At 38.8% G+C, this 12,570-nt stretch overlaps 4 protein-coding genes across 4 annotated transcripts in view; 1 reads left to right on the top strand and 3 right to left on the bottom strand.

Moving 5' to 3' along the window:
* Sit (stuck in traffic) overlaps nucleotides 1-4,383 on the bottom strand; it is a 62,512-nt gene extending 58,129 nt beyond the window's left edge. Inside the window, exon 1 of the mRNA XM_077409967.1 lies at nucleotides 4,243-4,383. The gene's annotated coding sequence lies outside the window, so the exon portion shown is untranslated. The remainder of the gene's footprint in view (nucleotides 1-4,242) is intronic.
* Nucleotides 1-5,952, top strand: part of LOC143899592 (very long chain fatty acid elongase AAEL008004) — a 28,764-nt gene extending 22,812 nt beyond the window's left edge. Inside the window, exon 5 of the mRNA XM_077409969.1 lies at nucleotides 4,307-5,952. Coding sequence (XP_077266095.1) covers nucleotides 4,307-4,486 — 180 coding nt within the window. The 3' untranslated portion in view covers nucleotides 4,487-5,952. The remainder of the gene's footprint in view (nucleotides 1-4,306) is intronic.
* Nucleotides 5,953-6,946: 994 nt separating this feature from the next.
* Nd-b18 (NADH dehydrogenase (ubiquinone) B18 subunit) lies at nucleotides 6,947-8,674 on the bottom strand. The gene is made up of 4 exons (XM_077410055.1): nucleotides 8,620-8,674; nucleotides 8,134-8,400; nucleotides 7,276-7,444; nucleotides 6,947-7,189 (listed from the first exon to the last, which is right to left on the bottom strand). The coding sequence occupies exons 1-4, from the start codon at nucleotides 8,657-8,659 to the stop codon at nucleotides 7,093-7,095; spliced, it is 573 nt and encodes a 190-aa protein (XP_077266181.1). The 5' UTR covers nucleotides 8,660-8,674; the 3' UTR covers nucleotides 6,947-7,092.
* A 60-nt stretch (nucleotides 8,675-8,734) lies between these two features.
* On the bottom strand, nucleotides 8,735-10,234 carry U2a (small nuclear ribonucleoprotein polypeptide A'-like U2A). The gene is made up of 4 exons (XM_077410054.1): nucleotides 10,006-10,234; nucleotides 9,880-9,920; nucleotides 9,195-9,771; nucleotides 8,735-9,054 (listed from the first exon to the last, which is right to left on the bottom strand). Exons 1-4 carry the CDS (start codon nucleotides 10,085-10,087, stop codon nucleotides 9,014-9,016), a joined length of 741 nt encoding a protein of 246 aa, XP_077266180.1. The 5' UTR covers nucleotides 10,088-10,234; the 3' UTR covers nucleotides 8,735-9,013.
* Nucleotides 10,235-12,570: the final 2,336 nt, after the last annotated feature.

Genomic DNA, 12,570 nt, shown 5'->3' with positions numbered 1-12,570 from the left:
TACGCCGTTTAAAATGTTTAAGAAAATATTTTCTTAAATCTCTGCATTTATTTAAAAATAGATATTTAAAGTTTAGAAGATTTTTTTTTTAATTCAAGTTAACGTATTATAATATATATACATTTTTTAGCTAAAACTTATTTTCTCTAATTAAATATAACATATTAGGTATCAAATTAATACAACTTATCATCGGACGAAATATTTCGCAAAATGTAAGCTCGAAGGCTAGCACGGTAAATGTACCAATGCCTGGACACGTACCTATGTCTGGCCATTTTTTTATCATTTTAGTCCTTAAATAAAGTTATAATGCGAATTAAAATTAAAGAATCAAAGATAAAAATACTTTTTCTGTATTATAATTTTATCTTCGATTTTAATTGGCGTTACATTTATTTAAAAACTAAAATGATAAAGGTGCCCAGACATAGGTCTTAAGTGTCCCTGCATTGGTATACAATTACTTTACGCACATAAATGAATTAAAGATCAACTAAAGTTAGGCATTGCAGATAACAGTAGAAAATATTTCGCAAGCCATCCTCGCGTTGCGAGAACGTCGAAAAAAATCGTGGCGGAGCTCGTTCTTGTTACCGGCGCAATACGCGGAGTATCATATTAATCGGGGTACCGACTACCGACTAAAATCGACTTCGCCGCCGCTGAAAAGAGGGCACGTTCGAAAAACCGGCGCGGCGGCGGCGGTCGGCCCGGATACGCGAATTGCGCGAACGAACTCGCGATCGCTCACGGATTCTGGGCCATCGGCCATTGGTGTTCGTTAGATCGGTCAATCCTGGTCTCTATACCTAGGCAAAATTTCACGCCATGCGCACGTAGGTAGGGGTGAGGGAAAGTGAAAAGTACAACGCGCGTTGGGCAATTCGAGTCGACTAGACCTCGCTTTAGCCGGCCGCCGAACTCGGCCAACCACGTTGGCAGTGGCGCAACAATTTGGCATTCCGATATGCCGTACGGCACCTGTATACCACCACCATCGCCATCACCATCGCGACCACCATCGCCACCACCAACACCACCATCATCATCATCATCACCGCGACCCGCCGTCGTCGTCCTCGTCCTCGCCACCACCGCCGCGCCGCGCCGCCACGACCGTCGCCACCATACCGCCGTCCTCGTCGCCGTCCTCGTCGCCGTCGTCACCGTCGTCGCGAGCTACCACGAACCGGCCACATACCTACGAAGCCTCACCTATATGCCTCCAACCTATCCCAGTTTATCTCGCAAGAGACCATCGATTCGCTACATGCCGGCGCACATGTAGCGAATCTCCGGCCGAGATACAGGTGTACCAGTGGACTCGCTTTGTGTCCGCTCGTGACGCATTCCTTCGAGGGATTCCGTCGCGAGAGATCGACGAGAACGCATAGATACCATAGGGATACGAGAGGCATTCAGAAAAAAAAAGTTTCTTCGATGACGAAACCGCCTCGAATCGTATGGGAGATTTGTAGATACGCGGTCATTTAATCTTTCAACGTATCGCGGTTGCTACATCGATTACTGCACGCGCGCGAAGGATTTAAAAGATAATATCTGATTGTTTAAATGGGCGGTGATCGAAAATTCATAGTCTTTGCGTCAAAATTTAATTTTGCGGAACGAAATGAAACGAAAAGTTCGAAGAGTTCGGAAACACGATAGTCCGAAAACTTTTCAATAGAATCGATAGCCAGCACTTTTGTCCTTAAAACTCTTAAAGTAATCAATTTGTTTCGCGAAAGGATGACGATTGAATTACATTGACAAAAAATATTTCTAGGGCTTACTTGGCGAATCAAAATGCAAGATGTTTGGCATTTAAATAGATGGAAATTTAAAAAAAATAAAATTCCAATAAACTATCCAGTTCGGGAAAGTCCATCATACTGCAACGCGTCAGTCACGGAATTATGCGTCAATTATGATACACTGTACAAGTTGTAGAAAATGATACGAGCAACATCAATCAAATGATTTCACGGGTTAATTAAGTTACTAGCTAACTGAGATTATTACGGCAAAAAATATTTCTTTCTCGATTTCTTCGATAAATTTAATAATGAGATCTTTGACATTTAAAGTGGTCCTTTCGTGAGAACAAGTATTAGATATATACCTAAATTTGATATATATTAAATATGCAGTAATAAGGGACATGTGTACGAAAAATCAAGTGAGGTTACCGACACTTTACAAGAAATAAGTCATTCTAAATGTGCGTTCGCGGAGCGTGCCATTGTCATTCTATCCTTGTTTATATGTATATCGCCACGGCCGAGGTTTTCAACGAATGATACATGTACTTAGCGATCAGATGAATACATTATTCATGTCTTAAAATATTCCCTGAAGTTTCCGGATTTCGTACATACCTTGAAAATAAGGGCTTGCCGAATGTTTTGCTCTGATATATGAGGTTAAATAAGTAGTGGATCCACGCGCATATTACTTTACCTCGTACTGTCATGCCTGACCTAATCTAAATCGAGTCCAACCGCACTACTATTGTGATATTTTTTTAATTAGTAAATAATTAAATACGATTAAATCGTGCGTGTAAAATCATGTTATATTATAATAATTATTGGGATGTTGTGTAATGTTTGTCACTATGTTTGTTTTCAATTACCTCATGACGGACTGTTACTTGACTAGCTGGGTCCGCGAAAAGACCACCTTAAAAGTAAACACGAAGTAAAAGGCTTTAGCAAATTATCGAATTTGAAAAATTTCTCGCGAATGTCAGATTAGCACGATGTAAAAATAATTTTATTGGCTCGCTCGTAAATCTTACAACACGTCACCGCGTTTTTATTTTATTTATTTTATTAAATCCAATTTTTTAACTTAATTAGCAATATTTATTTTAAAAGATTGTAAGCCAAATTAGAAATGTTAAAAATTGCATAAAATTTAAAACCTGAGCTTCTTTAGAAATAATATCTCAGCGTGTGAATTTTTTTAGATTTTTTTCACCGGTTAATTCTTGATAACGTTTATAACAAGGTTCAAGATCTCTCTGTCACTTTTATGTCAATTTTTATGTAAATTTTAATTGCACAAAAATCATGTAATCACAAATCTTTGAGGATACTTTTAATAATTCTTTATATAAACATAAATTCATTCAATTCTCAACATTTTTAATAGTCATTTTTGTCGATAAATGATATGCAGCAGAGAGAGTCTCTCATTAGAATCCAAAATCTTGAACTTTTGTTATAAATGTTCTTAAGAACTAATCAGTGAAAAAAATCTAAAAAAATTCACATGTTGACATTATTTATCAAAGAACTTATGTGATAAATTTCATGCAACAGTTCTGATATTCCTTACAATTTCCTTAACAATATCTTTGAGACACTTAGAATAATCTCTCAGAGACAGTGTTGTTTATCCGTGGAATACAACATTCGCTCGCAAATCCCGTTTCATGTACCGCGAAACAGGATTGAGGTGGGATTAGACACGATGCTGAAAGAATCAATGACAAAGTAGCGCGAGTTTTTGCCAACAAATTCACGGTGAATTTATATAGCTATCCGAACGCCGGAAACTCGGCCATCGCACGCCTCTATCCGTACTTTCTATAAGTCGGTCAACGATGTTTGACATTTATGCGTGACGAGACTCACCCCAATGAATAAGAATCTCTTTTCTTTCGCCGCCTATTGTACCGATCTCCAAAGACAATTCAGACGTGAGAAAATACCAGTTGTAGTAAGTAAATCTTACACAAAAGTTGTACCGAGGACAGCGCTCGCGCGCTACCAATATTGTCTCATTCACGGACTATGGCCTCTCGATCGTTAAGAGAGAACGATATGCGCTGGGTATATTAGATATACGGACAGTTATTGCTACATACTGCATTGCGTTCTTTCTTCGAATCGCTTAATGAATTCGGTTGCAATACAGAGTTTATCGAATCAACCGAGTAATACGCAACGCACGGCTGTGCAGGAGTCGAGAAAAGCATAATGCGCGTGGATGTAAAATACAACCAAATCAGTCGTTAAGCTTTTATTTAAAAAAATTATTAAATTAATTAATATTTTCATAATTATAAAAGTACAAAATTTTTAAATAAATTACAAAATTTATAAGAATTATATCATGTCAAATTTTTATGTATAAATTATAAAGATTTATACGTTTGAATAGTCCTAAAAAGTCTCGTGTTTCTAGATTTAATATTTTTTTTTCTTTTTTGCTATCGATAGCTTTACTCACCTTATAGATTCTAATGTCCGAATGTATTGCTAAATTGTGCTGAATTGTCGAATCGATTTTGCAGGTGCAGTTTTTCCTGGTGTTCGTGCATAGCGCGCAGGCCCTCATCTTCGATTGCGGCTACCCGAAACTGGTCGCGGCCCTCCTTCTACTTCACTCGACAATTTTCTTCGTGCTCTTCTCCGACTTTTACAGGTCCGCTTACCGCAGAGGAAAGTCCGCGAAGGAACTCAAGGCTGAATAGTACACATACGAAAGGGAAAATCTTCGTTCCAGCGACGAACGAGACACGCAATACACACGTACACACATATCGCGTCGAAATGTGGGCTCCTTTCTACACCGGTGAACTTTTACGCTCGTTAATGTATCGATAGATGAGGGACTCATTGAGCAGCTCATATATTCGAAAATGTCAATTGTTGGCAAAGCGCGAGAGGAATAAATATCTAAATACGCGCGTTCTAGAGAATATCGAAATTTCTTATCTACTCTGCGAACGATGGAATTATCAAAATGTTAACAAAAAAGCGAACCGCGTGGCGCCGAGCAAAAATTGCGTCGGCAACGATTTATAATTTTTGTACAATATAAATAACAATTATAAAGAATTGCAAGTATCGTAGGAGGAAAACTGATAAATGAAAAAGCAGGGTCAGACGGTCAACGGGTTAATCTGCTATCCGCTATCAGTTTGGCAAGGCGATACAACGAAAAGTCTGCAATGTGGACACATCAGGAAGGACTATCCATTAGAAATTCCTTTTAGGCAGCGATCAAATGTAATTGTTTGGGTCGCTTTTGCAGCGATAAATTGTACTGACTCTCGATACATAAACGCGTTGAAACGTCTTCCCGATAGATAATCGAGGTCAGATATTTCACTGGTGCGGGGCGTGGAGATTGCTTCCGTAAGGAAGATGATTCTTATTCGTTGATACTCTCCCCGGACGTGTATTATCCGCAGGACATCTCGGGTCTCGCGCTCACCTTGGATTAACTTCAATATTACATAGCCTTAAATGTTGCTTCTATTATATTTTAATCGGCTTCCATCGCTCAATTAACTCGCTAAAGGAAGTTAAGGAACGCCATGAGGATTAGGTTAAATAAAATAAATGGTAAATGTAATTTTATCCTTTTTGAGGATATAAAGCCTGGAATTTTGAGATTGCGATAAGCGAGGAGGAACGCAAAGACGAAACGAAGCAATAATATAATACATAGATATGATTTGAAAATTACATGGTTACAGTTATAAAAATATTCTGTCGTGTAAAGTCGTGTTGGACTAATCGGTCCTGAAAATCACGCGATCGTGTTCAATATTCGTAATTTTCAGAATTAACGTGAGGCATTGAAATAAAAATTTGAAGCATGAAATTGTTTCTTCTAATTTGTAAATAATTCTGGAGAGCTAGTTAACTGGTGCAACGCACGAAAAAAATATATATCCGATAAGCTTATCTTTGCATTCTAATTAAAGTAATCGAAAAGTATTGCCGCAGCTTTTCGATTCGAGAAACGGAGCAATCGGGAAACATATGTATATATATATGCTCGTCGATGCTGAAGGAGGCTCCCGGATATACCGCAGTACGGTATGGATCACGACAGGCTGCTATCAATAAATTTATACCGAGCAATAGCTAGAAATGTGCGAACAAATTCACATATCCATATCAGCGATACATTCGTGATACAAAAATACCGTCTTCCCGAAAAACCCTGGCGACTTACTGGCGAGTAACTACGAATAAATGAGACTTACAATTCGTCGAAATCGTGCACTAATACATCATATGGAGAGAATCTTAAATTATTTTATATTAATATATCACATTTTATTGCTTCGATTCGTCTTATCAAACTCACCATTCTGTGAGGCACAGAGAGGCGGTATATATATGGAAGTATATTTATTGTTTGATTTTTAACGGAGAGAGGGAGAGAGAGAGAGAATTATCCCGCGAGACCACGCTGATGTTTCACAACTTATTCTACTTCCACGGGATTAACATAGCGAGACGCGAGATGAGACGAATGTCGCGAAGAGGCGATAGAACCGGCGCGGACGCACGGTCCGACGCCGTCGGAGAGGACCCGCGGAGTTGCACGTCCGCGCGGCGCTTCCCGTTTTATCGATTCCCTCGACGAAGCTCTGCCCCTGCGCAGCCACGAGGGGCGGCACGAGGCAATACCGCGCGAACGCCGCGAACAATCGCCGGATTACGGCCGAGGGGGTGTTTGCGACGATTCTCGAGGTTTGACACAGTTGTACGATAGGGTGATAAGTTATTAAGTCTCTCGACGCGAGACAATAATCTTAGGGTTACGGCTCTCGCGTACGCCGGTCGCGCATATGCACCGTCTTGTACATATTGTATCTCCCATTTTGTAACGATGAATAAAATATTAATTAAAAGATAAACGTGAATTATTTTCAATCTGCACCTGTAAATTAATTATCTGATCGACGTACGAAAAAGAAATTAATATCGAAGTGGACACAAAAATTATCTCGTACAAAGCTTAATTGTTTCCAAAATTAAATCTTCCATATTGGTAAATGAATTATTAAAGCTGTATTTTAAATAGTACGTAAAATATCTCATATTTTCTATAAAGAATCTGAAATAATTAACGTAAATTTCATATCGATCTAAATGCAAATTGTTGCAAGGATTATTATTGCGTTTGCCTATAATTTTATAAATTAGAAAATTTATTGTTAAATACATTTTATTGATATAGCTTATGTACAGTAACGGGAAACAATTCCACTTTTGTATATGTGCAGCCTAAGTTACCGACGACGATGAACAAAATTTATCGAAATTTTCTGGACTTTCACGCTGTTGCTGCCTGCTCACTCTTCTGGCGTATCCTCTTTTCTCTCTCGAGGAGACGACGTTCCCTTTCGTATTCCTTCAATCTTAGAGTGTAACTGTAACAGATATAATATTCTTACCAATGTACCTTGAAAACTCGCGTACAACGATACAGATATTTCAAACAACATAGGATACTTACTCTTCAACGTGGCACGCGTTATACTGATGTCTTTCATGCGCGCACTTTAACATGAAAGGATAATGACGCCTCTTGCACTCGTGTAACGCCAAATACTTGTGGGCGCAGTAATCGCGTCTGTCCTGAGGGATTTTCAAAGCCATCATGTCTTCCTCCGACAACTTCATCTCTGTAAATTCAGCAGATATTCCTGGTATATCTGACTAAACTTAGAGTTTGAATCGTTAAACACTGTTGCTATTCATTTCTCGAATATTAATAAACAACATAGACATTTGAAATATGATATACCCTAATTTTCCAAATTATGGCTCAATTGATAAAGCAACAAAACGCATCGTACTGTAAATCAGTCGAGTAGAGTATAGAGTGGAGCAATTATCCGTTAAATTAATCAAACGTAATTAGCCATATATAAAAAGTTACAACCTGCCGACATGATCTGACAGCAGATTTCGCGCTCAATTTTCGCAATCACAATCTGCCATCATATTCTACTACCAAATTCTGTTATGTTCCTGCTGGCATTCTGCCAACAAAATTTGTAGCAAACACTTAGCAACACAAATACTCCGTTTCCATTAGATTCGACTGTCTTTAATAATGGAGGGTAAATGTGAAGCAGATTACAACACATGTAATTAAGTAACCAGTAAAATCATCAAAAATCGTCAACTCCATAATTATATTATTCGGTCTCGGACAGAAAGATCCGTCGAGATCGGGTGACAATCGACAGTGAAACTCCGGCGCGATGCAAATGTTCCGGACGATCAGTCACATACGTGTACACATTCGATTGATAACAAGATACTGCGCGGTGAAAACGAATGAGAGGTTAGATTCGAATATACTTGCCTCTAGGTTTTCGACCATTCGGAAATCCGAACATCGGATCGAACGTCGTTTTACCGTCGGGCGTGGGCATCGTGTCAGGATGCGTTATATAAAGAGCGACCCAATTACCCATGATTTTTCTCAGGTTGTATCCAGCGGGGCGAGCAACTGCGAGAAAACCGTGAGCGCACCGTCGCGTCGCGCTGACATCTACCCATCTACTGATCCAGCTCTTATGTAATGTGTACCACCGCACGGGCGCACGCACAGAGCCGAAGCGTATACAAACTATTTTGAGCAATTATTTATTACATAAAATATTTAATCGCAAATATTTGGAACTTTTATATCCGCAGGTTGACTTTCTCAAAATCATAAGCCATTAAATTAGATTTCTCACAAGATTTGTGAGAGATCTTCTAAATTAGTGGTTTATAATTTTGAGAAATCTCAAAGATTTCTCTACCATTTTTTTGCAAGCTGAACATTACGAATAAAGATTTATACGTTTTATATTTATCCAATTTACGTGGCATAGAGTCTTCATTTTTCAATCAGCGAACTTATGGCACGTGTAGAATATGCATACACACGAGGGAAGATTCAGTGACAACAAGACAAGTCGCTTGAAGAAACTCTTTATTGACTTTGCTGAAATAAACATATTGGTATATTAAAATAGAGCGTAGTGTAACGAGGAGTAATTATAAAAAATCGCTTCGAGGCTAGTCTCCATACTTTATTTGTACAAAAATGCAATATCTGCGTTAACTCTAAAGATAGTAGTAGATCCGTGTAGTATACATTTCTTATCAGCATACGTTATGCTGTTATGTCACGACCTTACTCCGTCAAGCTGCATACTTACAATAGGGAATTAGTTTTGGACTTAAATCATAATTTAATCATCATCCTCTTCCATAGGTTCCGCAGCTCCACTACCTGGAATATAAAATACAATGTTGAATAACAGAATCCATACCGATAGTTCTCGTTTTTAGGTTTGCCAGAGCGCGTCCGACATGGTTAAGAAATATTGTATACATACACGCAATAAATAGAAAGCACGTAAGCTCACGTACCATTTTGCAATCGTTCCTCGCCAGGTATATGACCAGCCTGCAACAATTTACTGAGCCTCTGTACCTCCTCCAAGGAGGACGCGTTCGTAATGGCCTCTCGAATTTTGTTGCGCTCCTCGGGAGTGGTCAGAGGCTTATCCACCGATGTACCCGCCGTTTGTGCCTTCACCTTTTTAGCTATCTCGCGCGCCATCTCCTTGCCACGCTTGCTCCTAAAGTACTCCGTCGCCGACTCGCGTTCGGCCTGCTTGATTTTCCGAAAATCGAGCAGTCTAAGTTGAGGAAATCTATAAACGACGTACTGTCTGTACTGTGGCTTAGCGGACACCGGGTTCTGAAGCAGGCACAAGTTCGTAAGGTTCTTCAGCGGTATCAGAGGCTCCAGGTCGCCCAGTTCTTGTATCATGTTGCCGGTCAACATCAGGGTTTGCAGATTCGGTATACAATGTTCCAGGCCGTCGCCAATTCTGACGATGCGATTGTTATTGAAAAACAGGGTCTTTATCCTTTTCAGAAGCGGAAAACCGTCCAGCTTACGTATGTCGTTATCGGAAAAGTCTATCGTGTCAAATTGATCCTGCGTAAAAAGTAATGATAAATGTAGCGATAACTGTAAGGCTTTTGTCTATAGACACAGAGTATAAATACAGGTTTGTCGTTCCTCCCGACGAAGCCGTGTACCTACCAAGGTCGCGCCCAGATTCTCGATGGTGGGTATCTTATATCCTGCAACATACCAGCGAAACGAGAATTAATAAAACGAACGTAAAATGAACAATAAAGCAATTTCAGGCGCGATTCCTCCACAAACCTCGGAGATCCAATTCGCGATCCCGCACAGGATTTATGTACTGCATCGACTGCTCTATAAGTTCCGGCGTCAGTTTCACCATCGTGAGCGATCAGCGAATTATCGATCGAATCTTTACCGCTTTTACAACGATCTTTCTTCGGGTAGCTTGAACAATACAACCGGACGCATTACAAGCGCTCGCCGCTCACGGAAAACAGAAAACGAGGCAACGAGGTTAAAGCGCCGACAGAGGTAACTGGCGACGCCAAAGCGACGAAACCACGTGAAACGTTTATCGATATTAGGTACGGCAATTCTCCTTATCTGTTGAACATCAACATGTGTATAATAATCTTCGTTTCTTTGTAAGTTAAATAATAAAAAAACTAATAATTCGATTTATATCACACAAAAATAATACAAAGAAATTTCCAGAAAAAAAATTGTTCATATCGAAAAATAGAATAGATAGGGGCGTCGGTAATATCGCGACCTGTTAATTCGAGTGGAGCCACTTCGTATTTCCAACAATATAATTATGCATATATATAAAATGTGTCTATACATATATGTTTTCTTTCTCTCGTATAATCTTTGTTCGTATATTCGTACAAAAAAAAAATAAAAAGACGAAGAATTAAAAAATAATTAAAAGGATAATTTTTGTATTGTTCTTTTTACAAAAAATAAAGTTTTAGAAAATGAGAAAAATTGCCCATATATATAATTGTATATAAATATTTATGCGCGCCTGTATGCATATGCATTAAAATGTTGCTACATGTAATGTAATAAGGAATAAGGAATAAAATTATTCACGCGACTATAATCCTTGACATTTGTCGAATTCGTCAAAATATATCTGCAGCACAGTGTCGCGCTATTTCAGACGGCGATACTGCACGACAGAAAATAACGGTATAATATATATGAATCCTTCTTCCAGATCAACTTGTTGCAAACGTAGAATTTTTTTTCTCCGCGGCGTTTACTTTGAAAAAAACAAGGCGACGAAAACGTCAATAACAACTCAGTTAGTGATTGCGCAATAATTCTCACATAATGATTTATTGATATTATACACAATGTCTACACAATATCCTGTAATACATATGTTATGCCGTAAAGGTATATAATGATTCTCTTATTTGAAAAGATATAAGAAAATACTTAAAAAAAAATCTAAGTGCAACACATATATATGTATTCTGCCATAAAATATAGTAATTTTTTTTATCCGGAAGAATAAGAAAATGTAACAATAAAATTCTTACGCTATTCCGATTATCACCAAATACCCTGTATATTTAAAAAAAAGAAGATAGCAGTGGGTCTATTCTGTAATTCTTAAAGACAGTTTCGTTATATCGTTATATTGTCATTGCGCACCTTTTTACTATATATAATATCTGCGCCCAATTATATATATATATATATATATATATGGTATATATATATATATATATATATATATATATATATGTTATAGTCAAAGCCCGAAACGCGGGCATTCCTAGGATTGACTAGTCAATCCTGGGGAACGACCAAACGTCTTGGTCAAAGCCCGAAATAAGTTTTGCGTTTCGGCTTTTGACTAGTTAATCCTAGGAATAACTAATACGGCTGGTCAAAGTTTGAAACTAAGAAAAATCACTTCGGACTTTGACTAGTCAATCCTAGGTGTGGCTTAATTCGGACTGTGTGACTGTTAACAAATAAAATCAAAATTTTTTTTACTAAATTAAGTTCTTATTGTTAACATAATGTAGCTTTTTATTTAGTCGGGGGTCATTGTTTGTTAAAAAGTTATTAACAAAAAAAAGTTTAGAAAATATAGCAGTTAAATTGAGTATTAGAAGGCATAAATGACTAATATATATATGTCGAAATAGTTCACGCATACACTTTCCACGCGAAACGAGGTGCCACATGGGTTCATGACGCGCTTTACAAGCTCGTTTAAGTACATGCGTGAAATTTATCCTCTGACTATCCTGACTATATTAAATTGTAGATGTTATATGCATACACACACACACACGGGGGGGGGGGGTGCGAGGGGGGCCTTTGGCTTACAACTTAAAGTACATGCTAAGTTGTAAAGCGAGTTCCACGCTGTCTACCGTCGGGGCGGGTGCGGGGGAGGGGGGGGGCGAAGGCCCCACCTCGCACTCCCCGTGTGTGTGTGTGTGTGTGTGTGTGTGTGTGTGTGTGTGTGTGTGTGTGTGTGTGTGTGTGTGTGTGTGTGTGTGTGTGTGTGTGTGTGTGTGTGTGTGTGTGTGTGTGTGTGTGTGTGTGTGTGTGTGTGTGTGTGTGTGTGTGTGTGTGTGTGTGTGTGTGTGTGTGTGTGTGTGTGTATGTGTGTGTGTGTGTGTGTGTGTGTGTGTGTGTGTGTGTGTGTGTGTGTGTGTGTGTGTGTGTGTGTGTGTGTGTGTGTGTGTGTGTGTGTGTGTGTGTGTGTGTGTGTGTGTGTGTGTGTGTGTGTGTGTGTGTGTGTGTGTGTGTGCATAACATGTACAATTTAATACAGTCAGGATAGTCAGGAGTCAGGATAAATTAGTAGATTATTTTATTAGTTTATCC

This window comes from Temnothorax americanus, unplaced genomic scaffold (genome assembly GCF_048541705.1).
Source record: "Temnothorax americanus isolate GAGA-0224 unplaced genomic scaffold, ASM4854170v1 Scaffold28, whole genome shotgun sequence".
Taxonomy (NCBI): domain Eukaryota; kingdom Metazoa; phylum Arthropoda; class Insecta; order Hymenoptera; family Formicidae; genus Temnothorax; species Temnothorax americanus.
Note: the sequence above shows the minus strand (reverse complement) of the source record. Positions and strands in the feature narration are given on the sequence as shown.

Excerpts from the sequence above, each read along its gene's own strand:
- Nd-b18 (XM_077410055.1), bottom strand. The coding sequence starts at position 8,659 with ATGAAGACTCTATGCCACGTAAATTGGATAAATATAAAAC. Across the intron at positions 7,445-8,133 it reads GAATGGTCGAAAACCTAGAG|AGATGAAGTTGTCGGAGGAA; the intron begins GCAAGTATATTC and ends CTGAATTTACAG. Across the intron at positions 7,190-7,275 it reads AACGCGTGCCACGTTGAAGA|TTACACTCTAAGATTGAAGG; the intron begins GTAAGTATCCTA and ends TATCTGTTACAG.
- U2a (XM_077410054.1), bottom strand. The coding sequence starts at position 10,087 with ATGGTGAAACTGACGCCGGAACTTATAGAGCAGTCGATGCAGTACATA. Across the intron at positions 9,921-10,005 it reads TCGCGAATTGGATCTCCGAG|GATATAAGATACCCACCATC; the intron begins GTTTGTGGAGGA and ends GGTATGTTGCAG. Across the intron at positions 9,055-9,194 it reads CGAGGAACGATTGCAAAATG|GTAGTGGAGCTGCGGAACCT; the intron begins GTACGTGAGCTT and ends TTTATATTCCAG.